Below are 20,247 nucleotides of genomic sequence, written 5' to 3' on the forward strand. Positions count from 1 at the left end.
TCGTAGGTGTCGCCACCGGCGCCAACCTTGTGTGAGCCGGCCTCTGGTGGCCGAGCGGTTTTAAGCGCTTCAGTCTGGAACCGCGCGACCGCTACGGTCGCAGGTTCGAATCCTGCCTCGGGCATAGATGTGTGTGATGTCCTTAGGTTAGTTAGGTTTAAGTAGTTCTAAGTTCTATGGGACTGATGATCTGAAATGTTAAGTCCCATAGCGCACAGAGCCATTTGAATCAACCTTGTGTGAATGCTCTGAAAAGCTAATCGTTTGCAATCACAGCATCTTCTTCCTGTTGGTTAAATTTCGCGTCTGTAGCACGTCATCTTCGTGGTGTAACAATTTTAATGGCCGGTAGTGTAAGTGGCCGAGGCTGATTCAGTAAAACAGAACTGGGATTTCATCCGGACCTGAGACCTATTAGTTTTCAGCTCTTTCTGTTGCTTGTGAGAGCTAGGTATGCTTATTTGTATGTCCTGTTTTTCGCCTATTGAGCAGTGAGCCACTGCGACCTTCATATTCTGTATAAGTTGTTGCGTGAGACGGAAATCTGCTTCGACAGCGAGAATGACGCTTACGTTAACTGCTATGTCTCCAAACCACATTTACGTACGAGTAATGTAAAGGAGTGGAGGTTAGAATGGCCGAGGCATATAGCGTCTCCGGCAGTGGTTATCCCTGTCTCAGGTCTGTAGGACTGATTGACCGTAATACTTTTTTCGGCTATAAGATGCGTCTGACTACAATCTCGACCAAGTAGGGTGAAAGCCTTAAGTCAATAGGCACTGTCGTAGAAATACTTACTGAGCCCCACAACAGCACAGCGCTGTTGAAGCCAAACTAGGGGTTGTAGACAGTTTTGCTTTAAGTGTGATATAAGTTAGTTTACGAAGTGTATGTGCCGCAGCGGGTATATCGATGATTTCTTGGGTATCGATATACACGTGGTTGGAAGCTACGAAGGTTTTGAGAAGAGCGAAGATGCCGGGCAGTGCCGCTGTGGCTGTTGGACTAATCTGGGCTGATGAGTGCTGGCGGCGGGAGCCGACGTTCGGCTGCCACGGAATGGAGGCACGCGTAGTTCTGTTGGTGTCGACAGAAACTGGCGCGGGTCCGGGTTAGGCACTGCTGCCCTTGCGGAATTGCTAGGCTTGCGAAAAAATTATGTTAGCCTTCCTGTTCACTGCCAGTGTCACCGTAGCGAGGATTGCCTAGTGTAATTTCCTCTGTCAGTGTGGTTACTGTCCCTTCATTGCGTGATGTGTATGGCCGAATATTCTGGGACACAATTATGTGCAAGTGGCGCTCATTAACCTATATGAGTAAAATCTTAGCTCGTGGATAGCACCAGTCATTCCAGCATGTAAATAAGTGCTATTGTATGTTGCCCTTGGGGAAGTTTCTTGATTACGGTTTAGTGTTAAAGTACAAGGTGTTTGCAGATTCCCGTTACAACTTATATGACTTGTAGAGGGGAGAGAGAGTACAGTATATTTTGAATGGGAACCCATCTCTGAAAACATACTGTTCTCGTTATTCGACGGTTTCAGTTCAGTCCTGTAACGAATCAACGTATGCTGAGGGAAAGAGGAAACCCTCACAGAGTCTCTTGTTCTGGTATGCAACAGGGAAGACAGGATGATGTGTACTCCCTTGGACTACTTTTTGTGGGGTCATATGCAAAGTTTAAATTACGAGACTCCTGTAGAGTCAGAGGGAGATCTACTGGCGCGAGTTGTGGCCGCTACACTAGATATTTAAGAGGCACGAGGTGGGACGGAGATGTGCATCAGAACATGCTTCGCAGGTACAGTGTCTGTAACAACGTTGGTGGTCGGCACACCGAGCTGCTGTTATGATGCATCAGTACTGTTCTGTAGGTACAGTGTGATGGGTTCTTTTTGTTTTGGAATAATGTAAAAACATAATGTTTAAGTGCTTAGGTGTTTAAATGATAAGTAGACGTTTCGTTATGTTTCCTTTCGAATTGTTACGTAATAATGGTACTGCGTCAAGCCAATTTATTTCCTTAAGCAAAAGTGGATGAGTTAATAATGGTACTGAAGCGGTCGTAGAACGGAAACGGTACGTTGCCGGACGTGGGTTCCTGTTCTAATATTAAGTACTTCCTGCCCTCTACAAGCCTTAGAAATCTGTAAAGGGAATTTCCGAACAATCGGTATTTTGTGCCCGTGTCTGACTATTGTTAAGTTTCAGGTGACATCTTTTTAATTTGGTCGGAAAGCGCACGAGTCACTGATCTGTGCTTGATTTCTGTACCTGTCCTTCTCCCGAAGCTTGTTAATGTTGAGACGCACTCGTAGTGACTGTATTAGCGCAGCAGTGTGTTCACTGATGTCAGTACCTCGTGCTAAGGTGACTGTATTCTGTTCTTTGAATTTTAAATAATTACTGTAATTTGCTGCGTACTCCCGTGCGGAAGCACAGTTGCAAGTTAACAAGTGAGCCCAGGAGACGGCTGGTCGTGGGCTCAGTTCAAATGTGGGTATTGTCCGCGCCATTTTGCCTTGCAGTGCGACGTGGTCTCTACTCGCTGGTACTGATAACTGTAATTATCATTATCTCGAGGATTTAATATCTTGTTTGATGGCTAAGCACACAATTTCAGCGGTAAGCGTTGTACCACCTCTATTAAAATTTACGCCATGTCAAAATCTGTTCTGATATTTGATTACGCCAGAGAAATAATTGGCTTTAAGCCTTTATTTGCTAAGGCTGCTGCGTGGAATGGTTATTATTCCAAAATTTTGACAGATTGCTTTGTTTGCCCTTTTTTTGACATTTGGCGTTGCGTGTTGCACAGATAACCTTGGCTGTTAAAGGTTTTTTGTTCTGTCCTATCGAGGGGCGGGCGGTATTATATTATTTTCCACGCCTGACGAAGGTATAAATTGTTTAAAAAGAATGAGAAGGGAAGACTTTTCTTTGTAACGGCGCCGTACCCCACAGCAAGTTAATGTACAATTTGAGATCATTTTAACTAAAGATGCTTTATCTGAGTCTGCAGGCTTTCGTGGCTGTTGTCACTGAAGTTAAAATCTTCTGGCTTATTAGAACGCGTCATATTTATATTAGAGGAAATAAGATACGGCCTAATAACGCAGAAGATTTTAAGTAAAGATGCTTTGTTTATTTAAACCGTGGGGTGACGTACCTAATTTCCAAGTCGCATTTTACCTTTTAATTCTGTTTAAGTAAATTTCTGTTTTCTTAAAAGTGAAATGCGTCACACTTAGCCACGGTTTCTCTCTTGGTTCTGTTTAAGCGATTCTTGTTTCTTAAAATGATGCATCCGAAGTTTGACTATTTGGCACATTTGATATAGTGTAAGTAACGTGTTGTCCTTCTAAGAGGTGACCTACGCCAGGTTTTGATAAACTCCACTTTTATGCCGTTAAAATAAACGCTCATTTTGTTTAGGGACTTTGATAGTGTAAGAGCAAATGTATATTTTGTTTAAGGGGCACTCGTGTCTGTGCTTTGAAATATTTGTGTATAGCAATCACAATTCGTAGTTATAGACGGAAAGTCATCGAGTAAAACAGAAGTAATATGCGGCGTTCCCAAGAGAAGTGTTATAGGCCCTCTATTGTTCCTGATCTATATTAACGACGTGGAGACAATCTGAGTAGCCGTCTTAGATTGTTTGCAGATGATGCTGTCATTTACCGTCTTGTAAAGTCATCAGATGACAAAACGACTTGCAAAACGATTTACATAAGATATCTGTATGGTGCGAAAAGTGGCAGTTGACCCTGAATAAGGAAAAGTGTGAAGTTACTCACATGAGTACTAAAAGAAATCAGCTAATTTTCGATTACGCGATAAGTCACACAAATGTGAGGGCTGTAAATTGAACTAAATACTTAGGGATTACAATTACAAATAACCTACATTGGGACGATCACGTAGATAATATTGTGAGTAGAGCAAACCAAAGACTGCGATTCATTGGTAGAACACTTAGAAGGTGCAACAGGTCTACTAAACAGACTGCTTATACCACGCTTGTCCGCCCTGTTCTAGAGCAATGCTGTGTGGTGTGGCATCCGCATCAGGTGGGACTGACGGATGACATCCAAAAACCATAAAGAAGGCAGCTCGTTTTGTGTTATCGTGAAATAGGAGAGATAGTGTCACAGACATGATACGTGAATTGGACTGGCAATCATTAAAACAAAGGCGTTTTTCGTTGCGATGGGATCTTCTCATGAAATTTCCGTCCCCAGTTTTCTCCTCCGATTGCGAAATCATTCTGTTGGCACCCACCTACATATGGAGAAATGATCATCACGATAAAATAAGAGAAATCAGGGGTCTACAGAAAAATTTAAGTGCTCGTTTTCCTCGCGTGCCGTTCGAGAGTGGAACGGTAGAGAGCTTGAGGGTGGTTCATTGAACCCTCTGCCAGGGACTTTATTGTGAATAGCTGAGTAATCACGTAGATGTAGATTTAGACCAATGATCTGGGCTGGTATTATTAATGCTTCGATTAACGAGATCTTTTAATGGATTTATAAAAATTCTTTGTATCAGACAAAAACTACACAAAAGGAAAATTAAAAAAAATTTAAATAAAAATTTTGTTGTATAGTTGTTAATTGTTGATTTGTATCAGCACCTTACCACTCCCCTCACCCGCAGCCCTGGCATTTCAGTATATTTACACTACTGGCCATTAAAATTGCTACACCACGAAGATGACGTGCTGTAGACGCGAAATTTAACCGATAGGAAGAAGATGCTGTGAGATGCAGATGATTAGCTTTCCAGAGCATCCACACAAGGTTGGCGTCGGTGGCGGCACATGAGGAAAGTTTCGAACCGATTTCTCACACACAAACAGCAGTTGACCTGCGTTCCGTGGTGAAACGTTGTTGTGATGCCTCGTGTAAGGAGGAGAAATGCGTACCACCACGTTTCCGACTTTGATAAAGATCGGATTGTAGCCTATCGCGATTGCGCTTTATGGTATCGCGACATTACTGGTCACGTTGGTAGAGATCCAATGACTGTTAGCAGAATATGGAATCGGTGGGTTCAGGAGGATAATACGGAACGCCGTGTTGGATCCCAATGGCCTCGTATCACTAGCAGTCTAGATGACAGGCATCTTATCCGCATGGCTGTAACGGATCGTGCAGTCACGTCTCGATCCCTGAGTCAACAGATCGGGACGTTTGCAAGACAAACATCTGCACGAACAGTTCGACAACGTTTGCAGCAGCATGGACTATCGGCTTGGAGACCATGACTGCTGTTACCCTTGACGCGCCTGCGATGGTGTACTCAACGACGAACATGGGTGCACGAATTTTTTCGGATGGATCCAAGTTCTGTTTACAGCATCATGATGGTCGCATCCGTGTTTGGCGACATAGCGGTGAACGCACATTGGAAGCGTGTATTCGTCATCGCCATACTGGCGTATCACCCGACGTGATGGTATGGGGTGCCATTGGTTACACGTCTCGGTCACCTCTTGTTCGCACTGACGGCATTTCAGATGTGTTACGACCCGTGGCTCTACCCTTCATTCGATCCCTGCGAAACGCTACATTTGAGCAGGATAATGCGCGACCGCATGTTGCAGATCCTGTACGGGCATTTCTGGATACAGAAAATGTTCGACTGCTGCCCTGGCCAGCAAGTTCTCCAGATCTCTCACCAACTGAAAACGTCTGGGCAATGGTGGTCGAGCAACTGGCTTGTCACAATACGCCAGTGAGTACTAGTGATGAACTGTGGTATCGTGTTGAAGCTGCATGGGCAGCTGTACCTGTAAACGCCACCCAAGCTCAGTTTGACTCAATGCCCAGACGTGGTTGTTCTGGGTACTGATTTCTCAGGATCAAAGCACCCAAACTGAGTGAAAGTGTAATCACATGTCCGTTCTAGTATAATATATTTGTCCAATGAATCATCTGCATTTCTTCTTGGTGTAGCAATTTCAATGGCTAGTAGTGTATTAGGTCATGAGATAGTACGGGTATGTAGTAGCATGTGTGAGAGCTGGCAGTTGTGACCTATCGCCTAGATGCGCCTGTTCTGTACCAGGCACTGGACAGAGATGACTGGGGAGCGGAGACCCGCGAACGCGCCGCCGGCTGCCGGCAGCGGTCCGCGGCGGACCGTGGCCTCGCGGCCGGGCGGCACGGGGAGGCGCGCTGCGCTGCGGCGCCGGCGCGGTCGATGTCTGCGTCCGCCGGAGCCCGGCACGTGTGTCGGGCGCACACGTGCCGGCTGTCCCGGACTCGCCACAGCACAGCAGCTCATTACTGGCCAGCGGAGTGCGGCCCTGGCCTCTGCCGACGTCACGTGCTCATCGAAATTCGCCGCGGCGCCGTCCCGCCACGCCTCGCCGGGCGGGTCATCCAAAGCCGCCTTCTCACTGGAAGCTGGTAGATTCGAGCACTGCAGTCCACGCCAACCGAAATGCTTCTATTGGAATTTGCGATTATACGAGGTTCACTCCAAAAGAAATGCACACCATTTTTTTTTAAATCCATCTTTTATTCTACGTGTTTGAAAGTTTTACGGTGTGTAGATACATACTTTAGGAACAATATTTTCATATCTCCACATAATTTCGATCCCTCTCACCTGCCTTACGCCATCTTGGAACCAGCACCTGTGTCGGTAAAATTCTGGACCCACCTGTTGGAGCCACTGTTTGGCAGCGTGCACAAGGAAGTCATCATCTTCAAACCTTGTTCCACGAAGAGAGTCTTTCAGTTTCCCAAAGAGATGATAGTCAGATTGCGCCAGGTCAGGACTGTAAGGTTGTGTTTCAGTGTTGTCCATCCCAGTTTTGTGATCGCTTGCATCGTTTTTTGACTGAAATGTGACCGAGCACTGTCGTGCAACATCAAAACATCCTGCTTTTGCCGATGTGGTCGAACGCGACTCAGTCGAGCTTGAAGTTTCTTCAGTGTCGTCACATATGCATCAGAATTTATGGTGGTTCCACTTGGCATGATGTCCACAAGTAAGAGTCCTTCGGAATCGAAAAACACCGTAGCCATAACTTTTCCAGCAGAATGTCTGGTTTCGATTTTTTTTTTCTTGGGTGAATTTACATGACGCCACTCCATTGATTGCCTCTTCGTCTCTGTTGAAAAATGATGGAGCCATATTTCATCACCTGTCACAATTCTTCCAGGAAATTCATCTCCACCATTCTCGTACTGTCCCAAAAGTTCGCTGCATACCGTTTTTCTTTTTTCTTTGTGAGCCACTGTCAACATTCTGGTAACCCACCTCGCACAAACCTTTTTTAACGCCATCACTTTCAGTATTCAGTATTCTGCTATCCCAACGTAGCGTCACAATTCGTTCACTGTGATGCGTCTGTCAGCAGTCACCAATTCGTTAACTCTCTGCACATTGTCTGGAGTGTGTGCAGTACGAGGCCTGCCTCTGCGAGGACAATCCTCAACATTGCCGTGCCCGCTTTCATCACGTAACCTGCTTGCCCACCGACTAACCGTACTGCGATCGACAGAAGCATCTCCATACACCTTTTTCAGCCTCTTGTGGATGTTTCCCACTGTCTCGTTTTCGCAGCACAGGAATTCTATGACAGCACGTTGCTTCTGACGAACGTCAAGTGTAGCAGCCATCTTGAAGACATACTTAGGTTGAACTAAGTTTGAAAACAAGCGGGAAGGGTGTATCTACACACTGTAAAACTTTCACACATGCAGAATGAAAACTGTATTTTTACAGAAATAGTGTGCATTTCTCTTGGAACGACCCTTGTAGTTATTTAATCATCGATTTTTTAAACTCATTTATGCCACCTCGACTATGTTATAACTGTCCACAATTTCCTCCTTAACTGCTATTCTAGCCACATCTTACCTCGCACACCCCTCTCTTAACCCTTCCGAATGGGAGGGAAGATTAGAAACTAAACGCACAGTACTACCAAAAAGGTTAATACGTAACAAAACAAAAAATTACAAACGAACATACATCTTTTACATGCTTTTCTACGTAGTCATCAACGTTATCAACACATTTCTCACATCGTGGTAAGAGTTTCAATATGTCCTGTTCACAGAAGTTCGTTTGGTTGGAGTGTAATGATATGCAGACTGCTGATTTCATTTTCGCATCTGTCGCCAGGCGTTGGCCAGCTAGGAATTTCTTCATGGAATCAAACAGATGAAAGTCTGACTGCAAGGTCCGGACTATACGGTGGATCCTGGAACACTTCCCACACGAATTTGGCGATTTTCTCACGAACAGAAGCAGCAATATGGGGGCGAGCATTGTCAGCATTAATGTAGTGACGTTTTTCACGAAGGGTACGACCAAAGTTTTAATGTAGGCTGCAGCATTCGCAGTGGTCCCGTGTTCAGCAAGGTCCACCAGTAACACACAATACATATCCCAGAGCACTGCCACAAGCACTTTCCTAGCAGACTGATCATTCTGAATTTCTTCCGAACTGTGGAACCCTCATGTTTCCAAGCCTTAGAGGCCTACTTGGTATGCGCACGACCAGTGACGATTTCTTTCAGAAACTCATGCCCTCCTGCGCCGCATCGCGGTAATTGACCTAAGCTTGTCATCACTTGCTGGCCCTTGTGGTTGTCTGTCAGGTTCTTAGGCATCTAGACAGCGGTAACTGCGCGAAATTTCAACGTGTTACGGACAGTATCGTACATTGCACCATAGGAAACGTTGAACAGCTGTGATAACGTTCGCAGCTGCACACACTGGTAGTTCAGAATATCTGCCTCAATGGCTCCGGCATTCTGGGGGGGTTGCAGCAGGTTACCGGCCGCTCGGAGCGCGGCGTTTGTGAGGTTCACACGGCCACCGTTTTCGTTTCTTGCACGCGGCCACCTACACATTGCTACGTTCCATACGGTCGCCCCCATACACTCCACGCCTGTCCCTGTGAATTTCACTTTGCTTATGTCCTTGGCCCAAAAAAATATCGAACTACACTTCGGTGTTCTCCACAAGCTGCCGACAGTAAAACGCGCACCAAATTTGTTTCGTAGTTTGGGCTTCACTCGATAGGGCTGCACGTGAAAACAAAATACCCTCTGTAGCGCAAACTTCAATCTTTATCATCGTGAAATTTCAACATTCCAGCTGTAATACCAGGAAAGGAAAAAATTATTGTACGTTACTTACTGATCCTCTCTCGTACTTATCCCACATCCTTTCTCAATCATTTCTCTAGTCCCATATGCAGTCAAACCCCTCACCTAAGAAATGTTACACACAACCATCATCCTTACGTCTGAGGATCACACATATCACCGTCGCATCACGATTCCTCATTTGGACTGGGAACCACCTAAAACATTTATCGATTGTTCTTTCCATTAATAACTTTATTTTATTTCCATCTATGATCACAAAATTGACACGCCTCCTTCAGCGATGACTACCTTCAGATCTGTTTTAAAATATGTCCTAATGTAATAAAACCATTAGGAATATTTTAAAACAGATCTGAAGAGAATCATCACTGACCGAAACCGGTAGTAAAGCGATATAACAGTTTTGTTATCATAGAAGCAAGAAATTTACTCTACACTTTCTGGATCACTGTTCTATTCGCGACCATGTCGCACCTTGTGAAACTTTCGAATAATGTTCTTCTTCCTATCTTCCAAATACTTTTTCATTTTCTTAATGCAAGAAGGTTTTTCGATGTTCCTTTTTTTAAAAAGGTTTTAAGTTTTTTATTTTGGTTCTGAATTTTTCCCTGTTTTGAATACTTCGCCTGTTATTTCCATCTCTAAGTCTTTTGATTATCTTTCATCCACAGATTTTTTTTTTGTTATTGAGATATCGGAAGATTCGTCTGGTTAATCTATTGTCTTCCATTCTTTTCACTTAGCCAAAGAAACTGACCTGCCTTATCCGGATTCTGTCTGAAAGCTTGGGAATTTTTTACAGAGTTCTTTGTTTTTGTAATGTGTCAGACTTCCCCTGCGACCTGCTGACCTTTTGAGGTGTCGGCTAATCTGCCAGATATCAACGTCGGTCTTGCACGATATTTCGACAACAAAGAACTCGTTATCTTCATCAGGTGCTACCTGAGGCTCTGTGCTGCCTGAGACTGGGTAGCACCTGATGAAGATAACGAGTTCTTTGCTGTTTCTTAATTTTTTGATGTTATTTTCGTCTATGGTGGGACCCAGAATTTTGTGTGGAGTCTTTTTACTCCATTTTTTTATGTCTCCTACTTTAAGTGTGGCAATGCACTATGCTGCACAGAGCGATTGCAGTATAATATTGTTTTCGCATTAATTGAGGTCTATATTTTGTTTTCGGTGTCCTTGCCTTGTTCTAATAAACGTGTCTTCTACAATTTATTTGTTTTCGTCGAAGTATGAAGAGTAGCAATATGGCTGCGACCAGCATGTGCCCGCATCCTCTAGAGGGTGAGGGGAAGGGAGGGGAAGTATAAATAACAATTAAATAAAAAATTCAGAGACTAGTTTGTCATGAAATTGAGAAGTGAAACTACATGTGTTTAGAAATACAGTGTCTGGAGTATTTTCCCCTTGCATTTACCCGTTGTGCAGGACCAACATGGGACGGCCTAAATTTTACAAGTCCAGCTCTGTCAATCATCTCGGAAACTACCGAAGAGACTGCTGCTTCTCTTCAGGAACCATGTCTGTTCTCTCCACGGATACTCTTCCAACATGATGAAACTACTATGCTGCTATTGCAATCGAGAATGTTTGAGAGGAGCTTACCAACTGCGTTTGCGTAAATACTAACGGAAAAAAATTTCGAACGCTGTCGTCGGTACACTATGAAATTTTTATAATCGTTTTTTTGGGCGATTCCTACAAGGAATGAGGAAGTATTTTATGTGTGTGAGAGTGTGTGTGCTTGTGTGTGTAAGACAGATAACTTTGGGTGACTTAAACTGGACATGTTCAGTGTACCTATCGTGGAATTTTCATTTGCTTATTTATCAAATTACGTTCTTCTTTCTTCGTTATACCCACTTAAAGTGCGTGTTTGAACTTGTTAGCTTGATCTGACACCTCATTTTTGTTCTTCTCTTCCCAAAATCTCTTCATGGATACGCTGTGTTGTTTCTTGCGTTCCTCTGTCCACTGTTTTCCACTGTTTTTGTTAGCTTTCTCTGCGAGTATATTATTTCCAATTAGGATTCCAAAGACTTTATGTCCTCTGATTGTATCTTCTGTTGCATTCATTTCTTGTAAGTCCCGCGTAACTTCTTCTAACCAAGTAATTTTTACCTTTTTTGAATTTATTGTATTAAGCAGTTTTTTGTTACTCTAGTGTTATTCGTTCTGTAGATGTGTCCATAAAACTCCAAGCGGCTTCTACGTATTGCATCAGTGAAATTGTCTAGTGCTGTGTGCAGGTCCGTGGTTTTCCTTTAAATCCGTACTCAATTTATATTAGTGGACCATAAATTTATCTTAAAAATTTTGCTCTTCCTTCGCGATTTCATCATTAGCCTCCTAGGGATGTAGTTTCTGAGTTATATAGTTATTCAGGTAAGTCAACTGTCTTGTAATTCCGAAGATTAGCGTTATGGGATATCACTCGGTTCCATGTTATTTTGTAAGCGTTCTGGAGTTTGGTGGCTCTTTCTAAATTGATTTTCCATCTGGTCCGAGATGTTTAAAAGAAATTACATTGTATTTCGTTTGTAGTGGGGATCTTCTGATATTTTTAAGTAAATCTTCCATTAATTCAGTCTTCTCATGTCTTTGATGCTATCTCGTGCAACTTATCTATGGCATAGATGGTTTCCTCACTGGTCTTAGTGATGATACCTCGATCGTCAACAAAGGCACTTCAGTTTGATCCTCTGTCCCGAGGTCCCCATGTTTACACCTTCGATTTCTTTCCACAATTCTCTGATGATTTCGTCTAACAATGTTAACAGAAGCGGGGATAGGTCATCTCCTTGTCGAACTCCTGTATGTACTTCAAAACGATGAGACATTTCCTCCAGAAACTTCAATGGAGATGTTGTTGTCTGTGAGGGTCTGATAGATTATTTCCATCTAGCCTCCTGTCTACCTTGAGCTCTTCTAAGTGCCCAGAGCAGTTGGTCTGTCAACAGAGTCGTACGCCTTCTTGAATTCCATAAAGGTGACATATGTTATGGTATTTCGAGGTATCCTTGTCTTAAACACCAAATCAGCTCAGTACACGACCTGCCTTCCCAGAAGTCTGCTCGATATTCAGCAATCAAATGAAGTGTTAGTTGTTCAAGACCCTTTAAGAGAGCTTTGGATAGAACCTTGTATATGAGTGTGTATAACTTGCAAGTAATTTGTATATAACCACTGTTGTTTTTGGATCTGCTGTATCGCCTTCATTATTATTATTATTATTATTATTATTTTAATGTCTTTCATTGTCCACTCCGAAGGATAGAACGGTATGTTTGAGATCCAACCGATTGTAGTACATATGCGGCTAGCTGGAAGTGGGATAGAGAGGGTACCAATTACGAATAATCACGAGGAGATTTGCAGCTCTAGCGTCTGGCTTATGATTCGAAAGCCATGACGGGAAACGGGAGAACGGACTATATTATTTCTGCGACAACGGACCCCGGCTTGTAACACAATACAAGTTCGCTGTTGACGCAATAGTAATGGCTACTGACTGACTTAACATTAACAATATAAATTCAAAACAAAATCCTCAATCGTTCTTATAAATTCGAGTGAGGAGAGGACTAAAACGTCACTTCCTTCCTTAAGTATGTTGCTTATTGGCATCGCCGGCGGAATAATTCATTGCTCTACCATCGGCGATCTCGTTTCGTTTTCTTCCTGAAATGCAACCTGAGGGCGTACACGGACTGCACCATCCAGAGGTGCGACAGATAACTCCGACATTACTGTCTTCCAGAAATTGTGGGCTTACCCTTCTCAAGTCTGTTTCTCGCAACATTTCACCCTGTAGAAATGGAAGGCCGAGATAGTCGTCTCGCGAAACAGTATCGCTAAACTGTGTCTGATGTTACATGTGAAATTCTACAGAGATTATGCGAAAGGATTTGCACCTCTTCTATCAGTAAAATAATATAGTTGGTTCGTGGAGTAGTGACGGTGACCGAGCGTTAAAAAGAAGCACAGATTATTCCCGTTTTCGAAAAGGATCGGCAAATAATTACGTGCCTATGTCACTGATGTCAGTCTGCTGTAGAATGCCGTAAATGCCCTGCCCACACTGTGATGTAATCAAGTCTGACACATATTCTGAAGACATCGAGACCAATGGATATCGATAACTTTTTACGTCATTACGATGATGTTTGAAGTTTCATTGTGGAATCTCGAAACTAACGATGTAAATCTTTTAAACTTCTGTACCTCAAACGTTATTTTTGTACTTCTTCTTCTTAGCCCTTGGCGGGAAGAATGGTTGTATGGTGGACTGTTGAAAATACGGTTGTATAAAGCAGTAACATGAGCAAATTTAACATATTGCGCACAATGGACACGCAACATATTACCCATAAATAAGAGAAGAGCTCCGTTACTGTATGATTAAGCTATTGATTAAAAGTTACTGGAAACTGAATCAGCAGTAAAATATCTAAGTGTAACTGTCTGGACGTAAAGAGGGACGAGCATATAAAAAAACCTGTAGGGGAAGCAGATCACAGGCTTGTATTCATTGGAAGGATCCTAAGGAAATTTAATTCTTCCACGAAAGAACTATTCATCAGCGTGGGACTATTATAGAAAAGTACTCACAGAAGAGGTCGAGAAGATCCAACGAAGAGCGGCACGTTTCGCGGAATCGTGTAGTAAGCTCTAGAATTTTACGAAGATGCTCAACAAACTCCAGTGGCAGGCGCTACAAGAGAGAAGATTAGTCATAAAAATCCTAGAGCTTATATTCGAAAAAGAGTTGGGCGGAATATTACTTCCTCCGACGTATGTCTGGTGAAATGACCACGTCGAAGGAATCAGAGAAATTAGAACTAGTATAGAAGTTTCGCGACAGTTACTCTTCCCAACCTAGTTGGGGATGGAGCAGAGAAGAGCTAATATGATAATAGCCCCAGAAGTACACTATATAAGGTGGCTTAGTGTAAACGCACGTTAAGGTAGGATACGAGTTACGCAGCCTAGCGGTTGCAACTGAAGTCTAGCCAGCATGTAAGATTCCTGAGAGACCAGGTGTAGAATGGAACAGATGCAACATTTTGGAGCAATGGCAGCACGGCAGTACGCACCCTGAAGCGGAGGTCCCCGACAGGTGGGCGGGCGTAGGGCACGCCCTGGAAGCTGCAGAAGGGCAGGCCCCACACCGTGGCCCTGCGGCGGCCGCGCAGCTGGCCGTCCCTCACGCGCACCACCACCAGCTCCTGCTGCTCGCTGTCCGGCGCAGACGCGCTCTTCATCCTGCCAACAACACCAACCAAAGCAGCGTCAGTGTGGCGGTTCTCTACAATGAGAGCCGAGTGCTGAGGGAAGATCGCATTAAGCTCTTTGGATGCTTTCTGGTAAAAAGGAAGAAGGAAACAGAAGCGTCCTACAGCTCTTGCGAAGCGTGATTTATCGTGTGTTGGCTGGATGTGAGATGTCGTTTACTGATATCATGAACATTTTCAATCGTCGAAGGTGAGGAAAACGCAATCGTACTTGTATGGCGATACAAATACAGGCAAATCTACATTAATTGAGAAATTGTGCTCTGAGCTCGGTTTCGGGGGTTATAATTCCCGACATTGTAAGAACATTTTATTTGAGGAGTTTAAATGCAATTGTTGGAGGCAGTAGCTATTTGATGCTTATTATTGAAGGTGGGCCGGTGACTAGTAATTTTAGAATCAAACCCGGCCTGAGAATTATGCATCGCGTTTTAGTTATATTTGTATCGAATGAGTTTCTTATTCGGGCTGAGGCAGAAATTAATCGACTAAATGTTGTTCATCATACGAACTGCCATATAACGCATTGTAAGTGTACAAGGACGGAGAGGATGGACACCTAGTCGTAGAGCGATTCGACCTCGTGTGTAGATATCTGTAGGGTGTCGAATAATGAGGCCGAAACGACGTCATCCAATCAGGAAGCGTATTTACAAACGTAGGTGTTTGGTCTCTCACGTTTCGGTCCTACGGCTAGATGGGTGACACAATTAGTTAACGCTTTTAACGTGGAATTTAAGTATGGGAATATATCTTTTAATACTTATGCCACTAGTTTTCGTAGGTTAGGTAAGTATGACATTCACGATGAAAAGGTATTTTTTTAAAAGCATAACAAAGTATTTACACTGAAGGAAAACAGTTGTAACACCAAAAAATAATTAATATAGAGTGATGAAATTTCGAGAACACATTTGTCTAGGTAACATATTTAAGTGATTAACATTGCAATGTAAGCGCGAGTTAACCGGCTGCAAATGTGAAATACTGGTACATTAATAACCGGTGCAACCACCAGAATGCTGAATGCAAGCGTGCAAACATGAATGATTTGTGATCTCCAGGTGCCGGATTTATCTCGAAATAGGGGAGATAGTGTCACAGACATGATACGTGAATTGGAGTGGCAACCATTAAAACAAAGGCGTTTTTCGTAGCGACGGGATCTTCTCGTGAAATTTCAATCACCAGTTTTCTCCTCCGATTGCGAAAACATTCTGTTGGCACCAACCTACATAGGGAGAAATGATCATCAGAATAAAATAAGCGAAATCAGGGCTCGCACAGAAAAATTTAAGTGCTCGTTTTTCCCGCGTGCCGTTAGAGAGTGGAACGCTAGAGAGACAGCTTGAAGGTGGTTCATTGAACCCTCTGCCAGGCACTTCATTGTGAATAGCAGAGTAATCACGTAGATGTAGATGTACATGTAAGTTTGCCGGATGGAATCTTAAGCTTGTTGCACTTGGTCGGTCAATAAAGAGACGGTTAATGCTGTCTGTAACGTCCGATGACGTTCCGCATGTGCTCGATTGGAGACAGCTGAGGCAATCGAGCAGGCCAGGACAATATGTCGGCGCCCTGTAGAGCATGTCGGGTTACAGCAGCGGTACTTGGGCGATCGTTATCCTGTTGGAAAGCTGAAATGCTTTTCATGAATTTCGGCACAACAGGTCCAATCACCAGATTGTCGTACAAATTTGTAGTCAGGGTGCATGAGTTAATCACGAGAGTGCTCCCGCCGTCATGCGATATCGCACCCCGGATCATAGCTCCATATGTAGGGCCAATGTGGCTAGGCTGATGGCAGGTTGGCTGCTGGCCCGCAACTGGACTCATTCTAGGCAATATACAGCCGTCACTGACACCGAGGCAGAAACAGCTTTATCAGAAAGCACGTCAGACCTTCATCCTGCTCTCCAATGAGCTCTCGCTTGACACCACTCAAGTAGCAATAGCAGTGGTTTGAACTCAGTGGAATGCACGCTACATGGCGTTTGTCTCGCAGCTGCCCTCAAAGTAACAGATTTGTAACAGTCCATTGTGTCACTGTGGTGCCAGTTGCTGCCCAAATTGCTGCTGCAGTTGCAGCACGATGCGCCAGAGCCACTTCCCTGTCAGCAGTGCCACGTGGCCGTCCGGAGCCCCGTCTTCTTCTGATCGTACATTCTCGTGACCACCGCTGCGACCAGTCATGCACAGTGGCTACATTCCTGCCACATCTTTCTGCAGTATCGTAGAAGGAACATCTTGCTTCTCGGTGGCGTGTTAGACGATCTCATTCAAACTAAGCAGGTGTTGATAATGGCGTCTTCGTCGCCTTAAAGGCATTCTTGACTGACAGCAACTCACCACGTCCAATCACAAAGATAACCAACGCCCACAACCATTACAGCGTGTACTTACAGCAAGCCTAATTTGTGACTGGCAAGAAATTAGAATATGCACATCTTTCAGATGTAGAGCAATGCCTACAAACTTTAGTTTACGTCGCACAACTCCTGTTTGGTGTTGAATTTGTCTCCCTCAGTGTATGAAGAACAAGGAAGTACTGAAAAGCAGCAGATCGCATTTAGCAATAAGTTTGGAAAATTTTCTGCTAAAGGAATTAGACTCTACTGGTGCACCTTGGCGTACCTATAATGGGGGAAATGGGTATTTTTTTAATGTATGTTCGAAATACAAGATATTTATTGCGTAACTGATTTGATTGGTTTGGAGAAATTATAGGATGGCCATCAACAACCAATAAATGAATGGTCTAATAACGCCGCGAAACCGTCACTGTCGATAGAATTATGAACTAAACTAGCTAACGGTGGTTCAATTACAAAGCCGGCGGACTGAACTGCGTAAGAGGGAACGAGAACTCGTCGAGCGAGTCAATCGGGGGTGCAGAGAGTCCGAACAGCACATAGAGACGAGCACGGAGAAAACCACGAAACGCGACCAGCGCGAGCGGCTGAACAACTAAGCATGCGGAAACGGAGCACCGCGCGAGGTGAAGGCCAGGTCCGAGGAAGTTGGAATCAGCTTAAAAACTGAGGGGCCGGCCTATTGCCGCCAATCTGGGTCAGTGGTTCCGCCCATACAACGCTTGGAGCGCGCCGTCCACGGCAGCTTGCCATCCTAGTCCGCTGCGAGACTCTCTTGGAGGTGTAATAAGAGAAACTGTCATGACATTACAAATGGGAAGCCGGCGTCCTCCATGTTAGTTGCCCCAAACATTAGCTTCTGGTGGAAGTGTTTTGAATAAAATGACTCTTCGTTATTTACCGTCGTGCTACACGTTCTGATTTTACTCAAAGTGAAAAAGAATTACCTTTCATTCGTAAGTGGACTCGTTCGAATGACATATTTGCTATTATATGCATGAATTTTGGTTGCGCTGTTTACTTTTACTGTAGTGGTTTTATAGCTGTCATTTGACTGTAGATTTCCTATCAGTTCAACTCGAAAATCTCTCTGGGTGAACTATGTGAGAAGGAAAGGTTGGAAACCGATCAAACATAGGAAATATATTCTCAGCATTTTCGGGAAGAGGACATAGATCGAAATCAGTTTAGTCAGTCCTTATTTAGGAAAATACTGGATTACGAAAGCAGCCTTTTCGTGTCACATACGCTGAAGCGCCAAAGAAACTGACAGAGGCATGCATATTCAAATACAGAGATACGTAAACAGACAGAATACGACGCTGCGGTCGGCAACGCCTTTGTAAGAAAACAGATGTGTGGCGCAGTTGTTGGATCAGTTACTGCTGCTGCAATGGCAGGTTATCAAGATTTAAGTGAGTTTGAACGTTGTGCTACAGCCGGCGCACGAGCGATGGGACACAGCATCTCCGAGGTAGCGATGACGTGGGGATTTTCCCGTACGGCCATTTCACGAGTGTTCTTAGAATATTAGTAATGCGGTAAAACATCAAATCTCTGACATCGCCAAGGGCGTAAAAAGATCCCGCAAGAATGGGACCAACGATGACTGAAGAGACTCGTTCAACGCGACAGAAGTGCAGCTCTTCCAAAAATTGCTGCAGATTTCAATGCTGGGCCGTAAACAAGTGTCAGCGTGTGAACCATTCAATGAAACATGTTCAATATGGGTTTTCGGAGCCGAAGGCCCACTCGTGTACCCTCGATGAATGCACGAAACAAAGCCTTACGCCTCGCCTGGACCAGTCAACATCGACGTTGGAATTTGATGTCTGGAAACATGTTGCCTGCTCGGACGAGTCTCGCTTCAAATTGTATCGAGCGGATGGACGTGTACGGGTATGGAGACAACCTAATGAATCCATGGACCCTGTACGTCAGCAGGTGACTGTTCAAGCTGGTGTGGCTCGGTAATTGTATGGGGCGTGTGCAGTTGGAATGATATGGGACCCGTGATACGTCTTGATACGACTCTGACAGGTGAAGGTACGTAAGCACCCTGTCTGATCACCTGCATCAATTCATGTCCATTGTGCATTCCAAAGGACTTGGGCAATTCCAGCAGGTCAACGCGACACCATACGTGTCCAGAATTGCTACGGAGTGACTCCAGAAACACGCTTCTGAGTTTAAACATTTCCGCTGGCCGCCAGACTCCGCAGACATGAACATTATTGAGCGTATCTGGGATGCCTTGCAACGTGCTGTTCAGAAGACATTCCACCCCCCCCCCCCCCGCCCCCTACTCTTTATGGACATCCTTGCAGGATTCATGGTGCCACTTATCTTCAGCACTACTTCAAACAGGTTATCAAAATTTAAGTGAGTTTGAACGTGGTGTTATAGCCGGCGCACGAGCGACAGGACATGCCACGTCGTGTTGCGGCACTTCAGCGTGCTCGCGCGTGCCCTGCACGATATTAGGTGTGCCATTCTCTTTGGCTCTTCTGTGTACTTCTCTTCTTGGTAATTCGAAACGTGTGAGGAAAAGAGAGGTGCATTAACGAGGCGAAATGCATCGTATACTGGATCAAACCAGTAAACATGACTAAAACTGCCTTCTTGGAGCAGTGTTATTAACTAAAGCACCGTAACATTTTCTTTTTCAAGCAACTGTAGTGTGCCCACGAGACAAGAATGAGAAGCAATTGTCTGCCAGAATTTTAGGGGTGTCTAAGACGTCGGCTCCGGCTTCAGGGTAACGTAAAGCGTAAATATGTAGCGTCGTTTTCCCTTATTATACCATAATGGAAACTGCCGCAGCTCGTCTGCGTCCATATCGACGTCCACTGGTCGGATACTAAGCATACAGTCTTTGACACAGAGAAATGGAAGCGTGCGCAAGGGAATTTTTTAAATTCGCAATAATGTTAACTTGTTTACAGAAGACAATGAGGAATTTGGTCTGTAGCTGCTCACGTTCTTGCAAGATGCATCCACGGATCACTGTCAAGTATCACTCATGAAAGTTAATTTACTATATTTTTGCACTTTTGTGTACCTTTGGAACCACTCCTACTTTCCAGGATATGAAAGTTCAGATTCAGGGGTGACGTCTGACGTTGGGCGATCACCGAAACTACATCAACAGCTACTATAGTAACATACGTCACTAAATGTAAAAAGTGAGGTGTTCGAACTACCGTTGCGTTTTTATCTCCTTGCGGCAAAATATGCTACACCTACTACAACTGCTCCTTTCGCAGAAATATATTTTTTTCTACATATGAACAACTTTCAGTAACACTATTCAGAATAGTATCGAGGTGATGAGGATGTCAATGGTGCGTTCACCCCACCTCCCACTTGAAATTGCCATTCTTCACCTTTTTCTGCATAGGTTTTTCTAATTTTATAAGTGTGTAGGTTTAAAAA

General features: G+C 44.1%; 1 protein-coding gene across 1 annotated transcript in view; it reads right to left on the bottom strand.

Annotated features, from left to right (window-relative positions):
• The window catches only part of LOC124775104 (esterase FE4-like), a 383,368-nt gene that overhangs the window by 288,360 nt on the left and 74,761 nt on the right, over positions 1-20,247 (bottom strand). The window contains exon 2 of the mRNA XM_047249928.1: positions 14,243-14,411. Within this exon, the coding sequence (XP_047105884.1) occupies positions 14,243-14,410 (168 nt within the window). The 5' untranslated portion in view covers position 14,411. The remainder of the gene's footprint in view (positions 1-14,242; positions 14,412-20,247) is intronic.

Source organism: Schistocerca piceifrons, chromosome 2 (genome assembly GCF_021461385.2).
Source record: "Schistocerca piceifrons isolate TAMUIC-IGC-003096 chromosome 2, iqSchPice1.1, whole genome shotgun sequence".
Lineage (NCBI taxonomy): Eukaryota > Metazoa > Arthropoda > Insecta > Orthoptera > Acrididae > Schistocerca > Schistocerca piceifrons.